This window comes from Colletotrichum siamense (genome assembly GCF_013390195.1).
Source record: "Colletotrichum siamense strain Cg363 chromosome Unknown KSG_Cg363_contig01, whole genome shotgun sequence".
NCBI lineage: Eukaryota > Fungi > Ascomycota > Sordariomycetes > Glomerellales > Glomerellaceae > Colletotrichum > Colletotrichum siamense.
Window position 1 is genome coordinate 4224915 of NW_023501014.1, and position 27726 is coordinate 4252640.

General features: G+C 49.0%; 3 protein-coding genes across 3 annotated transcripts; 1 reads left to right on the forward strand and 2 right to left on the reverse strand.

Moving 5' to 3' along the window:
* Positions 1 to 1262: 1262 nt before the first annotated feature.
* PPE1 (Protein phosphatase methylesterase 1) lies at positions 1263 to 2636 on the forward strand (the record flags this gene model as incomplete). Its single annotated transcript, XM_036632920.1, has 3 exons — positions 1263 to 1489; positions 1580 to 2418; positions 2470 to 2636. 3 exons carry the CDS (start codon positions 1263 to 1265, stop codon positions 2634 to 2636), a joined length of 1233 nt encoding a protein of 410 aa, XP_036502585.1.
* Positions 2637 to 3566: 930 nt separating this feature from the next.
* Positions 3567 to 6314, reverse strand: ANAPC2 (Anaphase-promoting complex subunit 2; the record flags this gene model as incomplete). The annotated part of the gene is made up of 1 exon (XM_036632921.1): positions 3567 to 6314. One exon carries the CDS (start codon positions 6312 to 6314, stop codon positions 3567 to 3569), a length of 2748 nt encoding a protein of 915 aa, XP_036502586.1.
* A 14996-nt stretch (positions 6315 to 21310) lies between these two features.
* On the reverse strand, positions 21311 to 23362 carry CGCS363_v001073 (putative C2H2-type zinc-finger transcription factor orf8; the record flags this gene model as incomplete). The annotated part of the gene is made up of 7 exons (XM_036632922.1): positions 21311 to 21620; positions 21711 to 22191; positions 22271 to 22335; positions 22407 to 22784; positions 22888 to 23048; positions 23203 to 23219; positions 23311 to 23362. 7 exons carry the CDS (start codon positions 23360 to 23362, stop codon positions 21311 to 21313), a joined length of 1464 nt encoding a protein of 487 aa, XP_036502587.1.
* Between the last annotated feature and the right edge of the window lie 4364 nt (positions 23363 to 27726).

Genomic DNA, 27726 nt, shown 5'->3' on the forward strand with positions numbered 1-27726 from the left:
CTTTTTTTTTTATTCCTCCTCCCCGCCAAACCTACCCCCATCGCTTTTCTTTCTCGCGGTGGGCTTCGATCAGTATATATACATTAGCTACAATGAATGGACCGCCCAAAATTAATACTGAAGATGGCCTTGCTCTGCAGCGGTGATGATCGTCGCGGTAGGTACCTGAGAGATCGTCGGTCAAGGGGGGGAAGGGAGGGGACGGACCCGCGCGCGCGTGTCTTGGCCCTTTTCTTGCCGGCTTGGCTAGTCATGGTGGCCCATCATGACTTGCGTTGACGCGTCCCTCGGGGGTTGGGGATCAACGGGCGGGCGAGATTTGAGATTCGCTTTGCAGGTGAGCCTGGCGAAGATGCCTGTGTTCATCTTTGGGTCTGGCCCACACGCCTGTCGAGCGTGCGAGCTTAGCTGGAGGAGATGGCTTGATGTGTTTGATTGCGATGGAGGTTGTTGGATGTCGAGTCGATGGACTTGCGCTGTACGGGGGAGAGGCTTCTCTGGAAATGTTTGGCTGCTGCGTTGTTCAAGTCGTTCAGCATAGAGTAGACTCGATTGTCAGACTCGCCTTGGCCTCCTTATCTAGGTGGTCGTCAGTAGCAGCAGTTTCTTTGTCGTTGTTGTTCCGCCCTGAGCCTCATGTCCAACGTTGCACACGATGTTCGTTTCGACCCAACCTGACCTGGCCTCACATTGCAGATCATTTCAGAAACCTCTTGGAGGCAAAACTGCTCTCGACACCGATATGTGGACTTCAACAGAGTCAGCTTTCCAGAACGTGTTGTTCCGACGTCGATGGGCGATTTCTATGTCTACGTCCCTGATTGACGCCGGGGCTCCGTTCCAAGGGCTTGCTCTTTTCGAATGTCCAGGTGCACAGTAAATAACGGAGATTTCCCTGAACGTCTTCGCACAGTGACATGACGCCAGTTGCAGTGGTTGCGTACAGTGCCAACGGCGTCGCTGCCCCTCATCACCCCACTGAACGTCATCCACACACCTAACGGCGGTCCAAACTTGGTCTCGCATCGCGGTCAACTCAACCCATCACCTGCCAACTCCCCGCCGGCACCGGTTCTGCTCTGCGATATCCTCCGTCGGCTGCCGAGCTCAGGCTCACACGACTCCAAGACAACAGAATTCCTTTGACGGTGCAGGCCCGCCCCGGTCACTTGCTCAGACTCTCCAACCACACGGCCACAAAACAAGCATCTCGGCCGCCTTATCGCATGGACTAAGCGCTCCTTGGCAACTTAACCCCCAACATGAGTGAGTTACAAAAGGCCTGGGCGAAGAGGAAACTCGACCCCATGCACCCCCTCCCGGAGCCTCTCAACGACCTCGACGAGGAACCAGAGCACGACCAGGTCCCCGAGCTGCCGGACCACCCCGACGACGGCGACTCCTCCTCGGCCTCGTCCGCCTCGTCCGCCTCCTCAACGGGCACCGTCATCCCGTCGCCCAGCCAGAACCTGTTCGCTCGGCCGCAAGGGTAAGGATTCTTTTTTTTCCAGTCGTCTCCGAGGGGCGCCGCTGCTGCTGCTGCGAGGGAGACGTTCGGCACCGCTGATTCGGCTTCTAGTGTGTCGCGGGGCCGCACGCTGGAGCAGATCCCCTGGACGACGTACTTTGAGCGCGAGCTCTTCCTGAAGCAGCCCGGGGACGGCGAGGCCGGGGCCGAGGCCACCGTCACGTACCATGCCTACCTCAACTCGCCCGTGGACAAGGGGCCGCTGTTCGTCATGCACCACGGCGCCGGCTCCTCGGGCCTCTCCTTCGCCGCCCTGTCGTCCGAAATCCGGAAACGCCTCCCCAATGCCGGCATCCTCTCCCCCGACGCCCGGGGCCACGGTTCCACCTCCGTCACCGACGGCACCGGCCTGGACCTCAAGCTCGACATCCTGACGGCGGACTTGTTCAACGTCATCCAGCTGACCAAGGCCCGCATGGGCTGGAAGGAGCTCCCGCCCGTCGTGCTGATCGGGCACTCCCTCGGCGGCGCCGTCGTCACGGACCTCGCCAAGACGGGCCGCCTCGGCGCCGCGCTGCTGGGCTACGGCGTGCTCGACGTCGTCGAGGGCTCCGCCATGGACGCCCTGCAGAGCATGCTGACGTACCTCTCGACGCGGCCGAGCGGCTTCGTGAGCCTGCAGTCGGGCATCGACTGGCACATCCGCTCGCGCACGGTCCGCAACTCCGTCTCGGCGCGCACGTCGGTGCCGGCGCTGCTGGTGTTCGACGACCGCGCCGACCCGACGCGGCCGTGGCGGTGGCGGACGGACCTCGCGGCGACGCAGCCGTTCTGGGAGGGCTGGTTTGTTGGGTTGAGCAAGAAGTTCCTCGAGGCACGCGGCGGGAAGCTGTTGCTGCTGGCGGGGACGGATAGGCTGGACACGGAGCTGACCATCGGCCAGATGCAGGGTGCGTTCGTCCCGTTGACTCGTTGCTATCGGCTAAGCTGACATGGACCAGGTAAATACGCTCTGCAGGTCTTCCCTGAAGCGGGCCACTTCATCCACGAAGACCTGCCGGAGAAGACGGCGCTGGCGGTGGTGGACTTTTACAGACGGAACGACAGGAGCGCGCTGGTGCTGCCGCCCAAGGTGGGCGACCTGTTGAAGCAGGGCAAGAGGGTCTAGACAAGACTCTGGGAACGCACGCACGCATTTTAGACTTTCCGGTTCTGTAGATTCAGAGTTATACCCCTGAATCTGACTGCGGCGTAGACGACGGTTGAGCTTGAAGAGCACGCAGGCCGTGTGACCCGTTGTGATGGCGCGTCGGCAGCTGATGGGCATGGGGCAACGTCGGGACACTGGGGTCTCTTGGGGGACGATAGAAGCTGTGGTGTAGGCAGCCTTTTATGCCCTTTGGGCTGTGTCTGGGCCTGCGTGCCAGCCGGCAAGACGCGGGCGAGAAGACATCACCAAAGGATGATGAAGCATCAAACCGCGGAAGAACTCAAAGGCTATGCCCGCCGTGCCACGATGCCTCTGGTGGTCGTCTGGCACTGCTGGAAAAGCTTACGTGGCACAGGATGAGCCAGCATATATAAATGAGATAGACCAGCAAAATTGACGTATATTCGCCAAACCTGAAGAAGCAAATTACAAACGTCCTTGATGTCGCTGGCGAGTGGCTTTGCATGTTCTCAAGACCTGAAAGATCATGGCAACGGGCAGAAAGGGGCAGAGAACCGTGTTGTTATCTACATCAAATTTGCGGTCTCCCCAAGATGTGTTCTGTAATCTCCATGGTGTCGACGGCATGCGCAGTTAAATCTCCCTTGGCCAATACGCCGTCACTTGGTGATGGTGCGCGTACACAGACAGCATGCCTACATCATGTCGATGGACCAGCTGTTTGAGAAAATCATGCTTTGCACCCCGGAATGGCCGTCACTAAGTCTGGAAAGCCGGACCTGACAGACACACTGCTCGTCGCATTACGCATCATCTTCTGCTTGGGTATCATATTTATTGTCTATTCATGGCCGGCTACTTTGGAAATGATCAACCTCCAGTCCTATGCGTCGACAGAACCATCGTTGAGAGCAGTCTCTCTCATGTTCACTTCTTTGGGAGCTTGTACTTTCCAGCCGCCAGCTCCAGCTCCCCCTCGGCAATCTTCTCGCCGAGGAACTCCTGCAGCTCCTCGTTGCTCCAGGGAAACCCGTCCGCGATGAGCATCTTCATCATCATGGCAATCTGGAAAAGCGGCATCGCCGGGCTCGAGTTGGTGAGCATGCCGACGATGAACTGCCAGTAGACCTGCCGCTTCTCCTTCTCCTTTGCGTCGAGCGCCGGCTTCTTGGGTGAAAAGTCGCCAGACGGAGGGGCCCGCGCGTCGCTGTCGGAAGGCCCGGCGGCGGACGCGTCCTTGTCGACATCGTCTTCGAGCTTCTCGAGGACGACAAACGTGCCGGGTTCGGTTTCACGCAGGACGCGGTGGCTCACCCAAAAGTGTATAGCAGAGCGGATGAGATCGTCGTCCATCTGCAGCATCTCCTCCAGCTGTTCAATCGTACGCCGCACAGGGACAGCTTCCGGGTCGGCGTCGTCCTCTTGGAAGGCGTAGATGACGACGGCTTCGTACGTCTTGCACTCCTGCTCGACCGTGCGGTCCTCCAGCTCCAGATTGACCGTTGCGATGCCGAGATTGTTGAGCCACGTGAGCTTGCGTGACGACTTGAGACGCTCAAACTCCTCGTCGTAGCGGCCCTGCATTTCGACGACAGGGCGTGGCAGGATGAAGTGCTCCCTGTCCATGCCGGGCCAGAAGAGCCGGGAAAGAATCTTGGTGTGGTAGGACGGAAGGTCCTTGGATCGGCGAGGAGGACCACCGATGTGGCCCGTCCTGACGTTCTTGGTGATGGTCGCATCGACTCTCCTAGAGTCTTGGATGTCTCTGATCATGACGTCGCAGTTCTGCAGAGCGTTCTCGCCGAAGCGCTTCTTGAGCAGGTTAAGCACCCTGATCTCTTGGGGGAAGTCAGTTTGAGTAGACAGCAGTCTGCCTGCAATAATATTTTGGAACTCCTTGATGAAGATGTCCTGCGAGCCCAAGGCGTTGATGAGAGTGCCAATGACGTCTTCGGACTTGGGGCGCTTGTAGTTCACGCCCGCGTCGACCGGATCGGGGATCCACTCCATGTCGTCCCAGTCCAGCTCCTCGTCATCCGTCGCCGGACGCCGCTGCTGTGAGGGGTCGTTCAAGAGGACCGCGAGCTCCACGAGTTTGGTTTTGCCGGCCGTGTCGACATCTTCCGGACTGGACAGCAGGCCGGTGACGACGATGGGGATGGCGTCATCTCTCTGGCACAAGTAGAGCTGCAGGGAATGGACCACCCGGTCCAGGAGTACTTTGGAGTGGTCGAGAGCGTGAAAGGTCCGAATCATGGAGATGTACACGCGAAGTATATCGAGCGTCGACCGTCCCGGGTGAAGCAAACGCTTCTGTAACGCTGCCGAAAACGTATCCGTCAACTGCAGCCGTCTCTGCGGCGTGGTGATGGCCATGCGCAGGTCGTCCAGTGCCCCCCTACTCTCTGGCCATTGCAACACAATGTCGAAAAGCTCGTGGATGCGCATGACTGCCAATCTCCCGACTGCAATCTCCTTCCACTTTTCGACATCGCCCCAGGCAATCTCCCCGCTATCGAGGCGCGCAAACACCTCGACCGCCAACCGGGAGTAGCGGTTTTCCACCCAATCACTGATTGCAGCAATGCAGCGTGAAGGTGTGCTGAGCTTCGCTGCGCGAGCGGTCAGCGAAGACCGTGGCGCATCCTTCCTGCCGTCTGCCTTTGATTGCGCCCAAGCCCCGGCGAAGGATGTCTTGATGTGCTCGGCCATTGTTGCATCCATCAACTCGGCAAACAGCACTTGGAACCGCTCGCCCGCAAGGCCGACCTTGTGTAGTGTCTCGACCATCTGCAGCAGCTCTTGCCGCGCTGCTTCCGCCGCCGCTGCTGCCTGTCCATCCCCTTGCAGGGCTGTCTCCCAAGATCTCCCAGACGAAGGCCGGGCCTGCATGCCCAGAACCTCCCTCATCAAGCGACCCAGGACCGCACGGAGAGAGTCCATAAGCGCCTGTGACATGGAGTTGCCGATGACTGCGTGCAAATCGCGCCGGAACTTGTCGACCGCGATGTCCGCCTTCCTGGACTCGAGACCCCGCACGACAAGAGACAGGCCGTAGAGATACTGGCGGTGGGCTGCTTCTAGCGTATGGATGTTCCCCAGAAGAACCTGGCCCTGGTCTCCGTAGCTGTTGCATGCAGACAGCAGGGGCAGGACGTGATGGGCGAAGTGGTGGCGAACCTGCTGGGTGTGCCAGGAGAGAATGTCCTCCGTGTGAGTGGCATGCTGGACGTGTCTCTCGGGATGCAGTACCAGGCTCAGACTGTCATGGAACTCGGCATCATGGTCCTGCGATTCCGTCGCCAGGGTCCCGAAGGAGTCTTCCGCGGCAACCGAGGCAGGTAACTGGATACGGGTCGTGACGACATGCCACGCTCGATCCCAGCGAACTTGGTCGCTGGCTTCAGTGGACTGGATGCCTGGGAGCGTCGACGGAGGGGATCCTGGGTGGTTCAAGGCCTTGCTGCCGCCGCGAAAGTGCGAGCGGGAGGGAGACTGGTGGTGTGGTGGCTGTGGTGACTGCGGTGTGCCACCGAATGGCTCGCTTTGCGCGGTGAACCTCTTTGAGGGTGTCGAATAAGGCGTAGGCTGCGAGATTTCCGTGTCAAAGACAGACTTGAACACCTTCTGCCTCTTGTTGGACCACCTCGAGGGCGGGTTCATCGTCAGGGCCATGGCTGCAGGCATGCACAAACGGCGTTCTCAAGCAGAAGGATTCGAGGCCCGCCTCATTGCAGATGTTGGGTTGTTGGCGACGTGGGCTGTCACTGGAGAAGTAGCAGTACTCTGTCGCTCTCGTGTTGCTCGATATCAAGTTATTGTCGCGATGTCGTCGCCGCCGTGAAGCGTCGTCGGGTTTGTTTACTCTCTCTGGTCGTGATGCCGACTAAGCGCTGCGCTTAGGTGCGTGTCCAAACATTGAATTTGGGTGGTGAGGGTCCAGCCTATCGCAGAGCCGCGCTTAATCCGCCTGCAGTTAGCGCTAGCGAAGAGAGAAAGCAGCGGAGGAAGCGAGACAGGCGCAGATTGTGCTGGGCATGTGCGGATGCTATTGAAGCACTGTTTGCGCACAGTATACTTCTGACCCCCATCTAGTGGCCACTGCATCGACGCCCTCCTTGTCGACTCCTCTTCTACAATCACGCCCTCCCCAAATTGCCTCTGTCTTCACAACGCTTCCCCGGCCATGTTATCTAAGCCATATGGATCTTGATCGTGCCTTTGAACGACCGTCCGGGTGCCAGTTTCTGGGCCCACGCGGGACCGCAAGTCATTGAACCCTCCGATGTGCCGTACGGTCTGCAGATTTCTGCGATGGGAGACGTCGACCGAGCCGCCGCCTCCCGCATCCATCAATGCGAAGCGGTCTCCGCCTAACGCGCGCCCGCAGCCAATGCTCCTGCCGACTTGTCAAGCCAGAAAGGGTGCAGTGCTCGACTAGCACCGCCGTTCAGACGGTGAGTGTGGGGTAGCGACGCGAAGGATCAAGACAAGCGACCTCGAACCTGGCTTCACTTGCATGCCACTACGTACAGGAGGCAGACAGGGAGCTTCTGTTACTGCCAGCCACAGGATAGGGGCTATGGCACGATAGAGAGTGGTACAGATACCTGCAGAGGCAGCAGCTGGACTCCATCTCCAAAGGTACGCCTACAAAGTGTCATGAAGATCAGACCAAGACTACGCTGCTAACAGTTTTCGCCTCCTAACCGCCACAAGCGAAGCACAGAAGACTTCCATGGCCAGTGAGAGACTAGCCGTGTTTCGTATTCAGCGTGGATTGGTCGGGCCAGTGCGCGACATGAAGAGCAATTTCAGAACCGTCCGAGAAGTGTACCTCGGACGATCGGTCGAGGCTTCGATATCGACCAGTACTCTCCAGAATGAACCAAGCTGCGGGCGTCCTGTCCATCCGCCAGCACCGCGATTTGCAAACCAGTCCAACAGTCGTCGCGTCATTCGGGTGCCCCCGTACTGCGTATCTCGACATCGCGCGGTGTCGGCTCGCTCGTCCGTCCGGGGAGATTCGATCAGGGTCTCCCCAGCGAATCGACCTGTTGACAGGATGACGAGAAAAGTGGTTCAAACCCCGACTCGCCGTAGGCGTTACCCCAATCGGCCATCAACCTGTCCGATCACAAGCCTTTCATGTCAAGCCTCATCCTTCAGAGGGGAGAGGGGACATGGCCCCCAAGGCCCACGGTTTACAGACCTCAGGAGCTGGTTCCGAAGGAGACAACACATCGTCACCGCGGGGGAAGCTAATTCCACCGTCGTTGCGCCGAGAGAGGATGCCTTTGGCCGACCCGAATTGAGAAGACCAAGTCAAGGGGGCCTTGCATCGTGTCGTGTTTGTTGCTTCCTTCACATGGCATGCCAGATGAGGTTTACCGGTTTCCAGGTCAGGTCAAGTCTCGTCACCGTCGTCTTCCTCTTCATATCAGGGGCCCAGCGTTCAGCCAGAGTCTGCAATCCTCCCGATCTGAACGCCCGCACATCAGGGGTAACGACTCCATCGCCATCCACAGCCCGCCCGCGAATCAGAAGGGGCAGAACACGACCTACTGCAAGCTATCCGGTGGCGCATTGCTTTCCAGAGCTTCCATGTGGGCGTTCCATAACCGCCTTATGAGCTGGCCCCTGCCTTGCGACCATCACTAGCCGTCGACCAGGACCGCTGCTTTATGATCCTTCAGAGTGACATTCGTCCAATACCCACCACGAGACGCCACAGGGAGGGCCTGCTGCTTCAGTCTTTAGGACTTGCAGGGCTGTTACCAAGTGGAAGCAGCATAGGGCAGTGGATGGAGGTGCGGACGTATTGGAGGATGGTCCCGGCCGGCAGCGGCAGCGGCCCAAGCCACCCAGTTCACCGGTGGATCTGATTAATTCTGCTGCCTAGAGGCCCGTCTTGGATGGACTCTGGATGGTGTCAGCCTCACCGCAGCGCGGAGTGCGCCATTCCAGAAACAACGAGCAAGTTCTACATCATCGTGAGTTTTCACGATCTTGAGTGGCTGCCCTGACAAGTTAATTTTAGGACCTGACGCATAGCATTCTACACCGATCCTTTCGCAGTGATCCGCGCTCAGTATTACTCTACCCAGTCGACATCGACAGCAAGGCACGCAATACGGGTTGAGAGACAACTCCGCAATGGCCGTTCGCTGGACTTTCAACAGGTGACAAACGGCAACTGCGTCAATGACGATGGTTCCCATGGTCGGTCAAGTCCAGAATAGGCCCCGGGAAAGGACATCGAAGAGGCATCGCATCTCTACGACGAGCGTTCTTTCATCAGAATTTGATAGCATTGGAAGTCTTCTGCTGGCCGCATGTGAGAACGAACCAGCACTATGCCGCAGAATCCTGAGAGGGGTCATAAGCGGCAGTGGACGATCTCACACATACCTCGTCGACTATTCCCACTTGCCAGAGTCAAGGAGGCGTTGAAAGAACATTGAGTTTTGGTTCGCATGACGGCCAATAAGAGCCAAGAGAAGAAGACGCCGTTGAGTACTCTGCCCAATAGCAGCCAGTGCGAAGCGAAGGGCACCATCAGAGCCTGTTGATTAATTGTCGTGCCTGCAGAGTGGGTCACTGCCAACGGTACGAATACCACCTCGAGGTCATTCCCTAGAGCGGTAAGGAATGGGGACCACACGGATGCTCTTGTCCTGGTCACCAAGGTACCGAGTGCTTGGACTCTCGCTGAAAGTCTTGATCCCCTCATCACGTGCGGCCGGCAGCTCGCTTGATTATGTAAAGAGTTCGTGGAGGAGGAATCTTGGCCCCCAATCTGCAACGAACCGGTCGGGGGAGCCTCACGCGTTGGATGTCGGGAGGCTGTCGCCGTTTGACTTCACTCGAAGCCCCTACGCACCGCCATTGGCCGCCCCACGCAGAAGGCTGTCTGTGTGCGCTCCTGAAACGACTTGCGGCATGGGCTTCATTCGAACGGCCGCGCGGTCACCCACAAGACTGCACATGTGAGTCGGGCCACCAAGTCTTCGAAACAGACTCGTCGTGACATTAATCTTGACAAAATTGAGCTTGCTTCTTGGCTTTCGGGGTATGGCAGGGCAGCAGGGTCGATCTTGACAACTCCGACCTGCTCACGGATCCTTGGCACCGTCGCAGTCTAGCCTGGCGTTTTCTTATTCTGTTCCTCCTCCTGTGCTCGCAGCAGCACTGGAGGCTTCCTTGTGATGGTTGACGACGGCGGGCGGCCGACCGTTTGGCTGTGGGAATCCAGGCCCGGAGGAGAACACCGACGAGCCCGACGAGTACACGCCGTCGCAAACATTCACCGACGGGCGTAACGGGGCCGACTTGCCACGGACCTTGGGGATCTCTGATATCCACCAGGAGGGCCCTGGTGGAGCATGAGACCACTGTAACGAGCGCAATCTCCCTATGAGAACGCTTGGAGAGGGCTTCGTTCACGCATTGCCCATCCGCGGAGGGCATATTATTGCCTACTTTAGACAGTGCAGCCACCGGCTCCGTCGCGAGGGCCGCGTTTGATTATTATTTGCAGGGTCTCCATATTCTAGAGTACGCCGCATCGCACCCGTCCCGAAGCACATCGGGTCGTGCTCGGGGTATTCTCATGTTTGGGCCCAGAGAATCGGCCGGTTGGATACCTACGGGTTTACAAAGCATGGGCCACGGAGTTGCGCTCCGTCTCGACCTCCCCACCCCCTGACCCCCCCTTATCTTATCCCTGCCTCTCTCACAGGACAGAGCTTCGACCCTTCCCAGAGGCGACGGTCAACGATACATTGGGGCTTGCGTGGACAGCTGGACAGGGCCAGCGTCGGCGACCAAACCAGGATATCGTTATCCCCATCGGGGTCTTAACCCAGCAACCCCAGGCTGCTGTCAGGGGGGACCTGCCGGGTCTTCAAAGGAGCAAATGACTACACACGACCATCGAGCACAATTCCCGATACGTCGGATTCGTCGTCAACGTCGGGAAATGCCTTCAACGCAGCGCGCCTTCTGAGCAGGAGCCTAGGTTTCCATCTGTACTCGCATCTCTCGCGTTCGTCTGACTGATAAATCAGAGGAACTTTGGACTGAAAGTTAACTGTGTACGTTTACGAGCTTCGAACAGGCGGCTTACGGGAGTCCACCGCTAAGTTCCGATGTGGTTCGGCATTTTGCGGCACGTACGGTACATGGCCGGATGGATGTGAGTTGCGAGAGATTACCTCAGATTCCATCAGGTGTGGCCCTCCCTCTCCCACATCTTCACAGGGTGCGTCAGTCGCCCCCTCCTCTCCCGCAGACGGCCGCTCATCTCCATGCCTCGTCTCTCGCGCCTCGCTCTCCCAACTTGGAGAGCTCCCTGTAAGCCATGTGCCTCATAGGGCAGGGCTCGAGCTTCTTGAGGGGTCTGAGGGGGTGAGTGGAGGGCTGGGGTGTGGAGGCAGATGGACGAGCAGTTCTCCAAAGAGTACCGCAGAGTACATCGGTCGCCCTCGAAGTGCAAAGAGAGTATTGGCCAAAGGGCTGGTCATTGCGAGAGTTTCGGGTAGCGACTTGAACCGCCCGCTCCACCCTGGAATTTGGGGGCGGAGAGACTCCGACAAGAGCACAAACCAACGAGACGAACGATGGACCCAGATCCCAGCACTTCGGACGAGGACTCGGGACCGAAGGGTATATACTATGTATACGACTCGTTGTTATAGCGCGGCGCAGTGCAAGGAAAGGCGAAATTGGAGAAATTGGAGGTGGCAGTGGGAATAAACAGGCAAGGGATGACAAGACGAGGCACGAAAAGCAGCGGCTTCTGCGTTGTTTGACACGCTGCTGCTTCAGCTCAGCAGCGACGACCAACTGAGGTGGAGATGCTGCAAGAAAAGGTACTTTGGTGTTGGTGGAGACGCTGCACTGCGGACAAGTATCCACCGACCTGCACAATTCCCTGGCTTTCTTCACTTGTCATCCGCAGCTTTTTCTCTCCCCCCTTGTTGGAAGATGGACTGTCGGATGAGGGCTGACGGGGCACTCGTCTGCTCGCCATTTGGCTGCCAGTGGGCCGTTCATCGTAGTCCGGCCCGTCCACTCATGTCGAGTCTTTTTGCGTCCTCTCCCCGTCACTTGGACTGTCACCTCCAATGCCCTGGCTACTCGCGACACCAACCGGGTGGCACCCACGCCGCTTTTCGACCTCGAGCTGCAATGCTGCGCTGCACTGCAATGCAGGCTGTCTTTCTCTCTCTCATCCCATGTTGATCGTACACCCACCGACGTGTGGGTGTGTACCTTGCCTTGGCTGCGTCTGCGTGTGTCTTGGACTGGGAGGATGACACGCCCTTGACGCAGCGGTCACGGCAAACCACCAACAAGCTACACACGGCACACTTGGGCGCACTCTTGCTCGACACGCCCGACTTCCCGCGGAGCACCGCGGACGATGCGCGTGATTCCCTCGGCCAGCCTGGGCCCATTGGAAACGACAAGCGACCGACGACGGCATCATCGTCATCATCGCCCATCGACAACCACCAATGACAGATGCTGCAAGCCGCCGCCACCTCCTCCAGCGCCAGCGCCAGCGCCTTCGCCCGCCGTCTGCCCGCTTTATCTCCTTAAGGCCTGAGATATAGTCTTTTTCTAAGCTATTAGAGGTATAAGCCTAGAAAAGGTTTAATATACTACTTAAGCTATACTATTAGTTAATATATTTATATTTATAATAAAACTTATACTTTTTAAATATTTATACTTCTACTAAAATTAGCTAATATTTATTTACTTTTTTTAATAACTATAAGTTAACTTTATTTTTTAATTTAGCTTTCTTATTTATTTACTAACTATATTATAATACTTCTATTTATTTTATATTAAATTAACTTTTAAAAAAGCTTTAAAAAATAGATAATATTTATAATAATAAGATTATTAAATTATTTAATAATTATAATAGTAATATTAATATTATTAATAATTTTAAAGATCTTAATATTTCTATAAAATATTATATTCTTATTAGTTTTAAAGTTATTAATAACCTTTATTAAATACTTATTATAAAAAATATTAATAAAATTAATATTAATATATTAATATTATTTTAAGTATATAATTTCTTATTTCTATTTAAACTAAATATATTACTAAACCTCTAATTAGCTATTTTATATAATAATAATATAGTATAATATAATTTTATTTTATTTAGTTTTTTATTAAGTATTTAGTATAATAAAGAGTTTTTAAACTATATTAATAATATATCTTATTATAAACTTCTTTTATAGTATTTTAAATATAAAATATATTTACTTCTTAGTTTTTTATTATTATAGATATAGTAGAAATTTATACTTAAGTAAATAGCTAAATAGTAAATAGATTAAATTAATTAGAAGTTAGAGATATATTAATATAAATATAATCTTATTAAAGCTATTAAAAACTTAGTTTAAGTATTTTATTAGTTTTAATATATAATTATAGCTAAAATATATATCTTTTTAAATATATTAGTTTATATATTAATCTATTAAGAACTTATTCTCTATAACTATTAGCTAAAGTATATTTTAACCTTAATTACTTTATTAATTAATAGCTTTTTTATAACTATTTTAAGTAATTATATTATTACTTTTTAATATATAACCTTTATATTAAAACCTTTTATAATATATACTTTATAATATATAATAAAGTTATTTATTAAAGCGATTAGTTATAGTTAGTATTAATATAGTTATAGTTATTTAGTAGCTATATTATTATTAATAAAAGTATAGTTTATTACTAAAGTTATTATTTTAATATCTAATATATATAAAGTAAGCTTATCTTTATTAACTTTAAAGTATAAATAATTAAGGAGGTTAAGTATTTTTTTTAGTAAGTATAATATATAAATAATAGACTAGCTATCCTTTTATTAATATACTTATTATTAGAGATTAAAATATTTACTTCTATAAAAATAATTATTACTTATTTTATCTTATTACTATTATTATTACTTAGCTATTATTAATAATACTACTTCTTTATTAATAACTTATTTATTTCTATTAATTTATTTTATTACTTTTAGTATTATAATATTATTATAACTAATATTATATATAATATTTAGTATAGTAAAGTTAGCTTTATTTTTAGTAAACTTAAAAGCTATAATAATAAAGCTAAAAAGATACTTTAAAGTATTATTTACTATAAAATAACTAAAAATAATATAGTTTATTAATTTCTATTTAAAAATAGGTTTTTTATATTAATAGTAATAATAAGCTTTATTAGCTTTAAATATATTTTCTTAAAGCTTTAGAAAAAGCTTTATAATAGTATTATTTATACTAAAATATTATAAGTATTTTTTAAAACTTATAATATTACTATAAATAATATTATTATTATATATATAAAAATACTACTTTTTTTTTAGTTTTATTATATATATAACTAATATATAAATATTATTAATATTAAGGATTAATATAAAGCTAATAGCTATTATAAGTATTATATATATTATAAAAGCTACTAAGTATTAAATTTTAATTTTAACTTACTTATTAATATTACTAATATTTATTTAGCTTTCTATAAAGACTAATATAATACTTATATATATTATAGTAATAATAAGAGATTTATTTAAATATAAAAGTATTTTTAGTAGTATTTTTTTAAAGAGATTATATTTATATATAGAGAAGTAGTAATTATAAATTATAAATCTATAGGTATAAATAAATAGCTTTCTAGCTAGCTAAATTATAGCTTATTAATATTACTAAAAAAGAAGTAATATATATAATACTTTATAATATATAAGCGTAAAATACTTAGTAAAAAGACTTTAAATAACTTATTTAATAACTATTAAATATAGTATAAGTATAAGAGATATAGTGTAATATTATATAAGTAATATTAAGATAATTAATATCTCTTTAAAGCTTAAGATATAGTTTTTTTCTAAATAGCTAAGAGTAGCTAGTTAGAAAAAGGCTTTAGACTTTATAATATATCTAAAAAAGATACTTATAGCATAATATTTAGCTATAAAGGCGTCTAATTAATATATTATATTAAGCTATAAATTATTTTTAACTTAGCTTAACCTTATTTAGCCCCTTCTTAAGTATATTAGTTATCTTAATATTACTTATATAATATTATACTATATCTCTTATATTTATATTACGTTTAATAATTATTAAATAAGTTATTTAAAGTCTTCTTATTAAATATTTTATACTTATATACTATAAAGTATTATATATATTACTTCTTTTTTAGTAATATTAATAAACTATAATTTAGCTAGCTAGAAAGCTATTTATTTATATTTATAGACTTATAACTTATAATTACTACTTCTTTATATATAAGTATAATCTCTTTAAAAAAATACTACTAAAAATACTTCTATATCTAAATAAATTTTTTATTACTATTATAATATATATAAGTATTATATTAACTTTTATAGAAAGTTAAATAAGTATTAATAATATTAATAAGTAAATTAAAATTAAAATTTAATACTTAATAGCCTCTATAGTATATATAATACTTATAATAGCTATTAGCTTTATATTAATCCTTAATATTAATAATATTTATATATTAGTTATATATATAGTAAAACTAAAAGAAAAATAGTATTTTTATATATATAATAATAATATTACTTATAGTAATATTATAAGTTTTAAAAAATACTTATAATATTTTAATATAAATAGTACTATTATAAAGCTTCTTCTAAAGCTTTAAGAAAATATATTTAAAACTAATAAAACTTATTATTACTATTAATATAAAAGACCTATTTTTAAATAGAAACTAATAAACTATATTATTTTTAGTTATTTTATAATAAATAATACCTTAAAATATCTTTTTAGCTTTATTATTATAGCTTTTAAGCTTACTAAAAATAAAGCTAACTTTACTATACTAAATATTATATATAATATTAGTTATAATAATATTATAATACTAAAAGTAATAAAATAAGTTAATAAAAATAAATAAGTTATTAATAAAGAAGTAGTATTATTAATAGTAACTAAGTAGTAATAATAATAATAAAATAAAATAAATAATAATTATTTTTATAAAAGTAAATATTTTAATCTCTAATAGTAAATATATAAATAAAAAAATAGCTAGTTTATTATTTATATATTATACTTATTAAAAAAAGTACTTAGTTTCTTTAATTACTTATACTTTAAAGCTAATAAGAATAAACTTACTTTATATATACTAAATATTAAAGTAATAGCCTTAGTAATAAACTATATTTTTATTAATAATAATATAGTTATTAAGTAATTATAACTATATTAATACTAGCTATAGCTAATTACTCTAATAAGTAACCTTATTATATATTATAAAATATATATTATAGAAAGTTTTAATATAAAAGTTATATATTAAAAAGTAGTAATATAACTATTTAAAGTAGTTATAAAAGAGCTATTAATTAATAAAGTAGTTAGAATTAAAAATATATTTTAGCTAATAGTTATAAAAAGTAAGTTTTTAATAGATTAATATATAGATTAATATACTTAAAAAAATATATATCTTAGCTATAATTATATATTAAAACTAATAAAGTATTTAAATTAGGTTTTTAATAATTTTAATAAGATTATATTTAGAGGTAAGTATAAAGGTACTTCCCCTTCTATTTAATTTATACTATAAGGCTTAAGGCCTTAATACTCTATATTAATACTTAATACTAAGCTATATGCTACTAAGAAACCTTTTATAAGAAGAAAACTTAAGCTATAAGCATAGTATATAATAAAGTAAATAAAGCGCGCATATAATACTATATAATAATTAGCTAGAGGCTATTAATACCCCACTATATATATAAGTCCTTTAAGAGAGGGACCTATATTTTATAGTAAGTTCTTAACTAATTAGAAGAGAGGAAAAAAGGTTCTTATAGCTAGGATTAAACTAACACTTATACGTTTAAGTAATATATAGGCCTACTAAGTATATACTACTACGCTATATAGGTAATAAGATTATATTTATATTAATATATTTCTAACTTTTAATTAGTTTAATTTACTTATTATTTAGCTATCTATTTAAATATAAACTTCTATTATATCTATAATAATAAGAAACTAAAAAATAAGTATATTTTATACTTAAAGTATTATAAAAAAAGTTTATAATAAAATATATTATTAATATAATTTAAAAGTTTTTATTATACTAAATACTTAATAAAAAACTAAGTAAAGTAAAGTTATATTATACTATATTATTATTATATAGAATAGCTAACTAGAAGTTTAATAATATATTTAGTTTAAATAGAAATAAGAAGTTATATACTTAAAGTAGTATTAATATATTAATATTAATTTTATTAATATTTTTTATAATAAATACTTAATAAAGGTTATTAATAACTTTAAAACTAATAAGAATATAATATTTTATAGAGGTATTAAGATCTTTAAAATTATTAGTAATATTAATATTATTATTATAATTATTAAATAACTTAATAATCTTATTATTATAAATATTATTTATTTTTTAGAGCTTTTTTAAGAGTTAATTTAATATAAAATAAATAGAAATATTATAATATAATTAGTAAATAAATAGAAAAACTAAATTAAAGAATAAAGTTAATTTATAATTATTAAAAAAAGTAAATAAATATTAACTAGTTTTAGTAGAAGTATAAGTACTTAAAAAGTATAGGTTTTACTATAAAATATAAGTATATTAACTAATAGTATAGTTTAAGTAGTATATTAAACCTTTTCTAAGCTTATACTTCTAGTAGCTTAGAAAAAGACTATGTCTTAGGCCTTAAGGAGATGCTTAAGAGGAGGCTAAGCAGGGTTAGGCTGGGTTAGGAATAATCTACAGCTCAATACAACATATTGATTAGACGCCTCTACAGCTAAATACCACGCCATAAGTGTCTTTTTCAGATGTACTGCAGAGTCTGAGGCCCTCTTCTAACTGGCTGCCCTCGGCCGTTTAGAAAAAGACCATGTCTCAGGCCTCAAGGAGATCCTTCTCGCCCTGGCGGCCCGTCCCAAGCCCCAATTTCCAAAAAAGCAACGCTCATCTCACTTCCGAGGATAGAGATGAGTTGGCGCATCTGTGATTCGACCTTATTTCGATGCCTAAACAGAGGCTTGTTGTTCCATCACACCGTCACTTGGGACCCTAAACCATACTCACATGGCGAGATGAACCCTCAACCGGCCTGGTGCTCTCATTCGGGGCGTTGTCACCTTGGACCGAACGTCCCTACAAATTAGGACCCGTCCTATTTCCATCGCGGCTGTGTCGGACTGGGAGGGGGTGGGAACGGCGGGGAAGCTACACCTGCATCTCCAATTCGCTACCTCGGGGTACCAGCGGCCAGGTACGTATCTCCCAGTTCTTCGTTTCTGCTTGACGCTGCCATACGCTCGTCGCAATGCGAAATACAGAGCACAGCGAGTCTTTGGATGCTGAGCCGCAGGTCGTCTGCCATCACCTGTGCATTTTCAGTCTGTAGGTTCTGCGGACGACGTCTGCGAAACCCAGCGCGCATGTACATGTCTGTTGCCTCAACTGAAGCTGGGTTGTCTGCGGCGGCGATCGCTACCCGTTGCCAGAGTCCTAGAGCCCCCGAGCCCGGGTTCCAGGTTACAATCCAGGTCCAGAGACAGGCCCAGGTTCAGGTCCGTTGCAACGGGAGGCGGGACTAGTGTCGACAGAAGAGGCTTGGGTCGAGTCGATACCGCCCCTCTTCCGTGCCTTGCCAGATATGAAGATGCAAGTCGTCATGGCCTGCTTTGGGACGCTGCATGCCCTGGTCCCTCTCGCTTCCTGCTCGAAAGCTTCACCTCTGGCCCAGACTGCGCGTTACAGAGCGAACACTACGCGCAGAGGGCCATCGCTCGGCCATTTTGGCGTTTGCATTGATGCTGCGTCCTGGAAACGGGACGGATCATGATGGGATGGGAGGAACAGGCCCCGTCAAATCAGCACTCAATCTGCCTGTTAGGCCTTCGCCTTGTCTGCGTATGGCGCCGATCTTTGCACCCGCGGACCCATCAACTTGGTAAAGCATCTTTCGACCTCACGGCTGTTGAGTGTTCCACGGCAGGCAGCTGCATTGAACCCTGGGAACGGGGAAGACAAACAGCGTCTCCCGAGCATGGAGCCTCTCCGCCTGCCGGGCTTTCACGACTCGCGGATTCAGCCTCAAGATGCCGTTTATCAGTCATGGTCTAGAAAGATCCGCAGAAGACGATCAAAGCTCCGCGCCGTCTCTGTCCGGCACCGGCACGATGACCTCTCGTCTCCCCCCACTCAACCCAATGCCTCTGCACGATTTCTTGCTATCGTCGTTGACTGATCTGGGATGTCGGCAGGCGGTAAAGGAAGCTGCGCGCGTTGCGGTAATAGGCAGTTGCATTCACTTACACGTGGACGATAAATTGCTCCCGCCAGCCTCTTGGTATCAATAGCCCCACGATCCGTGAGGTCCGTCGTGCTGGAGGACCGGGGCCCCTGGGAGTGCTGCTTCCTGGAGTTGGGTTGGGATTATTCCCTTCTGAACCCCGGCCCCAGGCTCGACCGGATAAAGCAGGCCCTGCTCTCCTCCAAACTCGGCTCGACTGATCTTGACATCACCGGGAGACCCCCGGCCACAGGTCGCGCGCCCTTGGCAGGCGGCGCCTACGCAACAGCAGCGGGGGGGACCCCTCCCCTTTCACCCACCAACCCATGGACGGAGAGCGACTCCGAAAGCCAGGTCCCCATCGCTTTTTTCCTTCTGTTTAGCGTGTTCTCCGCCACGCCCACACCTTGCTAGAACCCGTCGTATCTCCATATTGACGACTTGACAAAAGATCCAAAAACGACATCGGATGAAAGAAGCAAAGCACGTTGGGCTTCATTTCGCTGAATTCAATGTTCTTTTTCATTCGTTGTTTTTCTCGCGCGCCGTCCGAGGTTAGGTAGGTATCCATTCTGCACCATACCATGCACCGCGTACCCGTAAACCCGCGCGCCCCCCATCTCGTAATCCTTCCCAGCAATGCTTATTGTTCCCTTTGTAAGGTAAACGGAGTCTTGTTTCTTCTGCGAGGTCCTTTCTGCACGAAGCCGAGGCAGCTTTGCGTTTATTGCATGCCTTACCCACGACGCACCTTGGGGAACGTAAAGAAGAGGAGAGGAGAATCAGAAAAATACGAAAATACAAGATACAGAATTTACCAATGTTTTGGAAAGCGACAACTGTGACCTTTCCCACCACACCCCCCTCCCCTGCCCAAGGGCACCCTAGACCATGTTGGGACCAACTTTGGGGGCCTCTCTCCGAAACAGGTGACTCTCTCTCCCGCGCCGTTCATAGGCCCGTCAGAGGCTGCAGAGTCTTTTCGAGATTAAGAAAAAAAACCAGGGGTCTGGTTACCGTTGTTTCTGTTGTCTTTTTTCCCCCGATGAAGGTAGCATCCATTGCGGGAGTCGTTCACAAGTCACATTGAAGCGGAGGGGGGCAGCGGGAGGGAACTCCGATGACGTTCGGTTCTTAACAACATTTGCATTTGCATTTTTCTTTCGTTTGTGTGTGTGTAATGTGTGTGTTTGTGTGTGCCATCGAGGCCCGACCAGCATACAAAAAAAGGTGGAAGAAAATTATGTACCAGACGTCTCTCTCTCTTACTCTCAATCAATCAACACCGTATGTCCAAAAAAGGCAATATGTAAAAAAAACAAACCAAACGACAAAAAAAGTTTGAAGGTTGGAAGAAGGTTGTGTGAACAAGAAGAAGAGAAGAAGAAGAACAGCGTTTTCCGTAATCTTTCGTTTCCTTGAGGGGAACGAGGTGTATTTCAAGAAACGCTAAAGAAAGGGTATATCTTAAAAGATGAGGAGAATAGAAAATAAGAAAAAAAAGGGTGGTGAAGAAGCGGCCGGGTTCCCCGACGCCGCGGTTGTTGGTGGTGGTGGTTGGTGTTTTGTGAACGAAAATAAGCCAAGAATGCCATCCCTTTCTCCATAAAACAAAAGTCCAAAAATCAAAGTAGCCAACGCAGAGCAGAGCAGAGCAAGAAATGACAGAAAAATAAACACCGTATCCACCCAAGTCGGCGAGAACATGCAACCACGAAGGATAGACACGTTCTGACCGTTTCCCTTCCTCTAAGACAAAGCAAAGTCGATTTTTGATTCCCAATCCACAGCCTATCTCCTCCTCCTTTCCTCCTCTGCAAGCCAAAAGTCCTTTTGTTTTCTTCTTTCCCTAGGATGTACAGATAGAATGGAAGAAAACAGTAAACACCAAAAAGAGGGGGGCGGGCAGCGACGCGCAGTGCGGCGTTGGTCGTTCTCGTACGTTGTTGGTCGTCGCATGTCGGCATGGATGATGTGCGAGGAGCGGAAGAGCAAGGGGCCCAGCCAAAGTCCGACGGCCCCTCTCTCCCTGACTGTGCTGCCCCCCTTCTCCATCCAACACATCCCCCGCCAACAACCAACAGGGAAGAGTGAAAAAAAAAAAAAAGAGGTGTCATGCCGGTCTTTGCGTCGTTAAAAATAATGATGAATGATGGCTGCTTCCAACACAAACAAAACAAGGCAGGCCGTGCCCCTAAGCCACGTCATCCCAGCAGGTCTATGTGTTGCGGCGCTGCTTGCACTTGTCGTGGAGGAGGTGGCCGTTCCGCGCCGTTGTTCTCGTGAACTCGGCTCCACAGTTGGGGCAGGTCGCCTTGGCTGCTTGGCCTGACTTCTCGCGTTGGTGTCTGAGGAGGTTGCTAAAGGTCGAGAACTGGCGGCCGTTGCAGCCGTGCTCCCAACATTGGGGCTTGGGCCGGCTCTGCACCACCCTCACGTGTCCTCCCTGGTCCGCTCCGGCTCCGGGCGCCATCGAGGGCGGCACGCCGTACATCATCGGGTCCTGGCTGACTGACAGTGGAGGGCGGCTGCTAAGAGGCGGTGTGTCAGCTTTCCTGCCCTGCTGCTGCCAAAAGTAGTGGCCTCGGCCACCACTTCTCGGTTCGCTGCTCACGTACCCGTACTGTGCTGGTGGTTGGAACTGGTTGGAGTAGTCCATGCCGCCCATGCTGTAGGCCGGCGCCATCGGAGGGTACCCGCTCTGGTAGCCGTGGTCTGACAGCGGCGGGCTGTAGGAAGGGAGGTATGACGAGCTTCCCATGGTGGTCGTCGGCTCGGCGAGGAGCGAGATCGGGGCTGGCGCCGTGGTGTAGACGGGAACGCCCATCGTGCTGGAGACGTCGGGCATCGAGAGCGGTGGCGAGTGGATGTAGCTGTTGCTGCCGGCTCTCCTTACCCGTTGAGAGGTCTTTGAGTCCCGGCGCGCCTGGTCCCTCTGCTTCTTCAGTTCCCGCTGCTCCGGCGTCATGACCCCCCTTGGCGGGCTGGCCGTCACTGATCTCGATCCGCTGGGTGGTGTGAGGCTGGCGTCTGAGGAGCCGAGAGATGCGAGGTTGTGGCCGAGAAGCGTCCCGCTTGATTCGCCGCTGTGTTCGAGGCCTTTTGGTTATGCATGTTAGAGGCACGTCCAGGGATGAGCTGTTGTTGGGAGGGGAGAAGGGGGGGGGAGCTGATTTACCAGGCCAGGTGAATGTTGATCGGCTTCCCATGGTGAACGTGGGGTCGAATGGGATAGCAACAGTGCTGGGAAAGAGACAAAGTGTTAGAGAGACTGGTCAACGGTTTTCAACGTGGTTCAAGGTCCGGGAGCGCACCTCATGCTTGCTCCGTGTGGTAGTGGCGGCGATGGGGATGGGTGGTGGTGAGAGTAGGTGTCCTGGGCCGGGTCTACTCTGACTAGAGGCGTCGAGTTGGAAGGGTGCTGTTGGTGGTGTACCTCGTTGCTGTCGTTCCACTCTGCATTCAAGATCTCGGGAGGCAGGAGGGGGAAAGGCGAGTATCCTTGGGAGCTAGAGTTGGTTGAGAGGAAGGTGACCGAGCTGGGCGGGTTGGGACTGATATAGCCGGAGGAATGGAGAGCCTCGGACCTGATGGAGGGGCTGGACTCTATCGGCAAGGTTCTGGGGGAATCGACGAGCTGTATGCTTGCGAACTGAGCAGTGGTGGCTGATACGCGGCTTCCTGCTCGGGATCTGGGTGGAAGTGAGTAAGAGTTCTCGCAACCCTGCTCGGAATAACTGGAAGCCATTGATAAAGAAGAAGGACGACTAGGAAGAAACTCTGGATGGCACATACGGACAAGGTGGTGAGGGTCCAAGGTCGATGATGTTGTCAGTGTCGATGGAGTGAGAGTGTGTGTATGTGTGTATGTCCAAGCGCCGTTTACGGGTGTATGTGTTGTTGGTATGTGATGTGGCCAAGTGACGATGTATCGGCGAGGCGGAGAGTGAGAAGGACTTATAACAGACCAATGTGAATCAGGCACCGAAGTTTTGAAGTCTGGAGAAGGAAGGATTGCTTGCTTGCTGGCCGGGTGGAGGCTTTCGGTTCAACTGAGATCACAGATGCTATACTTGGACATCATCAGAAGGTTAAAGATCTCAGCCTCACGGGTCCAGGAGCGGGCACTGGTCTTATAAATGGGAGTGGGCAGTGAACGACATGTAGTAAGTAGCGTGTGGAGTTATGGTATTAGATCCCGACCTTGTGTCGACGTACCGTCTGGCCATGCAGCAGCAGGGCCAGCAGCAGACGGAGGAGAGATGGGCATGTTCAAAGACAAGCTACACTGGATGGAGGTAGGCCCAGACGTGGTGGCAGGGGTTCGAGGATGAGAGAGAGAGATGGGATTATGGTGACCAGGATGGGGGAAGAAGGGTACGGAGGTACAAGCACCAGCACCAGTGTGTGAGGAGGGGGGTGTGGTCCCAACGGTCGAAGAAGGGGAGGAGGGGAGGGGGGTGTTTTACGGGGAGAGGCGTATGTAGGACTCCCCTGGGGTGTGTGTGTGGGGGATGAAGAGACGGAGAGGAAGAGAAGCAGAGGTGAGCAAGGTGTGTTGCGTGTGTGTGTACTGTACGGCGTAGGTATGTGTGTATGTGCGGCGTAGAACGAGGAGGTGTGTGTCTTTGCGTTATGAGTGGGACATGCAATACCCAGGACAAGGACTCTGGGGACAGGGCAGGACAGGACCTGCTGGTGGAGTGAGGGTCAAGTGCAGTCAAAGGTGTCTCTCCCACTTCTTCCAGTGTCCAGGCCAGAGGCAAAGGCAAAGGAAGAGAGACCCAGAAAGACTACCAGAGTGATGGGCAGACGGGCACAGTCCAGTCTCCAAGTCCGCCTACCTGTCTTAGCAATTGAAGAAAAGACATGGGGCTGTGGCGGGGACGGGGAAGGGATCGATAGGCTCCAGCATTTTCTGCAAAAGCATTGGCAGCCGTGGTATGAACGCCCCGGTCAGTACCCTCAACGTCCCTGCTTGGGATGGGCTGCAGGGCTATGGCTAGCGTCCTTCACCCTCGCAGCCTTCATATGCAGCAGAGGAACACACAGAAAGAGAGAGCGTGAGAGAGAGAGTTGCTGCACACCCGGCTAAGGCCAGACAGGCAAGGCAAGACGACAGGGCAGGGTATCCGTACCGGCAAGGAAAGGGTAACAAGAGGCAGGGAGCGGTATCCGTACCGTACCGTAGGTACCTGGCGGGGAGGAGAGGAGAGAGGAGAGATGACAATGACATCGCTCAAGCCCTGGCTGGCCTCAAGGAGACGGGCCACTGGGTCCTGAAGGGCACCTCGCGCTCGCCTTTACTCTTTCCCACACCAGGCCAGGCATGTACACCAGGTACACCACTAAGCAGCCCGTAAACTACAGGGCGTGGGCGGGCCACTGGACTGGGGCGGGCTAACGTCGTAGTGTAGAACGGTACGGCAGCCCGTACCAGCTGGTCTGTGATCGGGACAAGTGGATAATTCAGTGACCTTATTCCCTATTGGGGCAGCTGTTTCGACGTCGACCGGGAACCAGGGCCGTGCTAAGGTACTGCCTTAGTAGTCCTGCTCTGAGGACCGCGTCCAGGCAGAGACCAGGCAAGAAAAAAGAGCAGATAACCTACGGGAGACGAATCAATACGATCGAGAGGAACAGAAAGGAAGACGAGAGTGTGAGATTGCGAGATGCCCTCGAGGTGGGATCCTGGGACAGACGCTGGCTGACGGCCTGGGCTGAACCGGGTGCGTGTAAGAGGTTACCGAACAGCAGGCCTTGTTGCTTGATGCGCCAACGCCAGTGCCAATACCAACGAGCGCTTGCTTGTCTCTCGCCCTCCGCGCCCTCTCCCTCCCTCTCTCTCTCTCTGAGTGTGTGTGTGTGTGTGGCCTTCAGCTTGTCTTGTCCCAGGTACAGAGACTCGATGGACCCCAGAAGACGGACAGACTTGGGCCGGGAGCCAGTACGTCGGGACGGCGGTTTTGCGTAGCAAACCTAGCCCGGCACTGGCCAGCCAGGGCAAAGACATGATGCATGTTGGTCCGACGGGTTAATGTGTGTTATGATGCCTCTCTCATCAATTATTAATTATGTTTCCTTTTTCTCGCTCCCCGCCTGACCCCTTGGGCACAACCACGGCAGTGTCAGCTGGCGGATAGGACCGATGCAGAACACGCGACTGAAGAAAAGAATGTCTTCTCCTGGTAATCCTGTGCAATGTAAAAACGAACATCAAGACGGCCGCTCGGGACAAACCGTGGCCGACGGGGGTTCGGATTGGCGAGGCGAAGGAAGCAGCAGCAGCAGCAGCAGCAGCAGCAGCAATCACAAAAGAGTGATGTGCCTGGCAAGGGCACGGGGATAAGAAAGGTATGATTTGAGAGAGTGCAGCAGATGGGCTAGGTAGCGTCCGTCTCCATCAGGTTGCAGGACGGCGTCCATTAGAGAGATTACCCTCTCTTCTGGTCGTCTCGCCTCGCGAATGCCAGACAGCGGACAAGCGAGTGCGGGCAGGGCAGAGGAGAGGGACATGGAAGTCCTGGGAGAGAGACTGGAATAAAGGATTGGGATCCCTGCCGATGCTCGTGCACTGGTTGGTGTTGTGGTGGAGAGAGAACACTGCTGAGAGAAAGGAAGGGGAAAAAAAAAGCAGTCGTTCGTCGATAATCCGAAGTGGAGACAGCTGTCGGTACGTACCGCCAGCTGCAAAGCGCACTAGTCGAATTAGGCATGGCGGGGAGTGCCTGGCAAGGAACCAGGAAGACCAAGGTAGAGAGCAGCACCACCACCACCACCACTTCATCTACGGACCGCAAGAAAGCAAGGTGAGCGCAATGGTATCCGCAAGGTGAAGAAACGATACCCTGACTACGGCATCCGTACCTTATCGTCCGTGCCTGACCGCTCCGCATCTCATCGGCCTTGCCCTCCGAACCTACCTACGACGCAGAGTGTTCTGTACGGATACGGACTCCTGCTTGGCTTCCAACCCGACCCGACCGCGTTGGGTTGTCTGGCGGAGCATTGGTGAGTCAACCGCCGCAAGGAACTCCTTACCCACCGTGTCTGACTGCCCGTAAGATCAGTGACTCTTGTCTGAGGCGGATGCTGCTCACGAGGTGACAGAAGGCCCGTTCTGCTTATTGAAGAACCCCGCCTTGGTTCGGTTTCCAATTGTGTTCACCCACTCTGAGCCCGTACGCCGTATCCGGGGAAAGACATGATGGAATCATCAGCCCAGCCAGCTCACCCGCTCGCCTCCCAGTGTACCAGAATATTCCTCGCATGTATCCGTACTTGCGAGCCGTATCCATTCCTTGATGGGGAGTGCGGTGTCGATGACGGTGCGGTACGGGACGCAGCCAGGACCAACCCGGCTTTCTGCCCACCCCGAGCACGCCAAAGTCCCTACGGACGTTAACTATGTCCATCTTGAATCCGACCGGCACCGGTGCCGCTGCGGCAAAGACAGCCAACCAACCCAACGCAGTTCAGCCCAACCTTGCCTCGATCGAGAAGGTTAGACGACGAGCGTGTGTAGCCGCAGCGAGTGCGCGGCATGCGCTAGGCGTTCTTGCACTGCAAATCTGCAAGTGAGATGGGTGGTGTGTCGACCAGCGCTCGCCAGTTGGGCGTTTTTCTTGGGTGTTTATGGCTGCCTTCCACCACTGTCTGCAGATGCTTCCTTTTTATTTCAAAATTAGCAGGACACGGCGTGTTTCCACAGACGAACTGCTGCCCTTCAAAGCCTCCAGCCAACCGCCAGGCGACGAAATTAGCTGCTGCTGGACGAACGAGCGAGTGATGAACTGCAAGGATGAGGCTTTCCCGCGCGGGAAGATCACATAGCGTCCGTCATCAGCAACAACCTTTCCAGACGCCACACCGTAGCCGTCCTCCTCCTGTTCCCCTACACCTAATTCCTTATCGATTGTCGATTAGGTTGTGAGGTCCATGTCCGTGGTCGACCGGAGAGGCCATGAGACATGACAAGACGACCCAGTCTTGTGGTGTGTCCTCTGCCCTGTGAATGCGTGCCTTACCTTGCCTCGCCTCGCCTTGCCTTGGGTCCAGCCATGTTCGGCCGGGGCAAGCAAGCAAGCAAACATCACTGAGGCCGGTTTTTGCTTTTCTAGGTCTTACTGAGACGCACCTGATTGAGTTGTCGATCTGAGCTGAATGGTGGACGACGGACTGACCGTTCCGTGCGGACATGACAGGAACGTGTTGCTGGCTGTTGTCTGAACCCGACATCTGGTCGTCTTGACTGATGGCTGTCCCTGACACGTTCTAGAGCCCTTCAGGGTGGCCAGTAGCCCACGTACTTGTCGTCTGTCCGCCGGCTATCAAGGCATCTCATCTTGCTCATCCTCATCCGAGCACTTTCCAAGAATATCACGGGACCTGCAACGCCAAGCGCCCTGTGCTGGTCGTTGGCTGATATCAGCGCTGGATGTGCAGCTGGGGTTGTGGCTGTAGGGCGTAGGTGCCGACGGCGTGCAGCAGTGCCCACGCATGCACGGCATTGCCTTTTTTGAGTTTGCCAGACCATGAACATTCCGATCATGGCACTCATCTGCCGTGTCGAGTCTTGAGTCGCGGTGGCTGGCATAATAGGCACAGAGTAATGATTTGCTGCGGACCGGATGG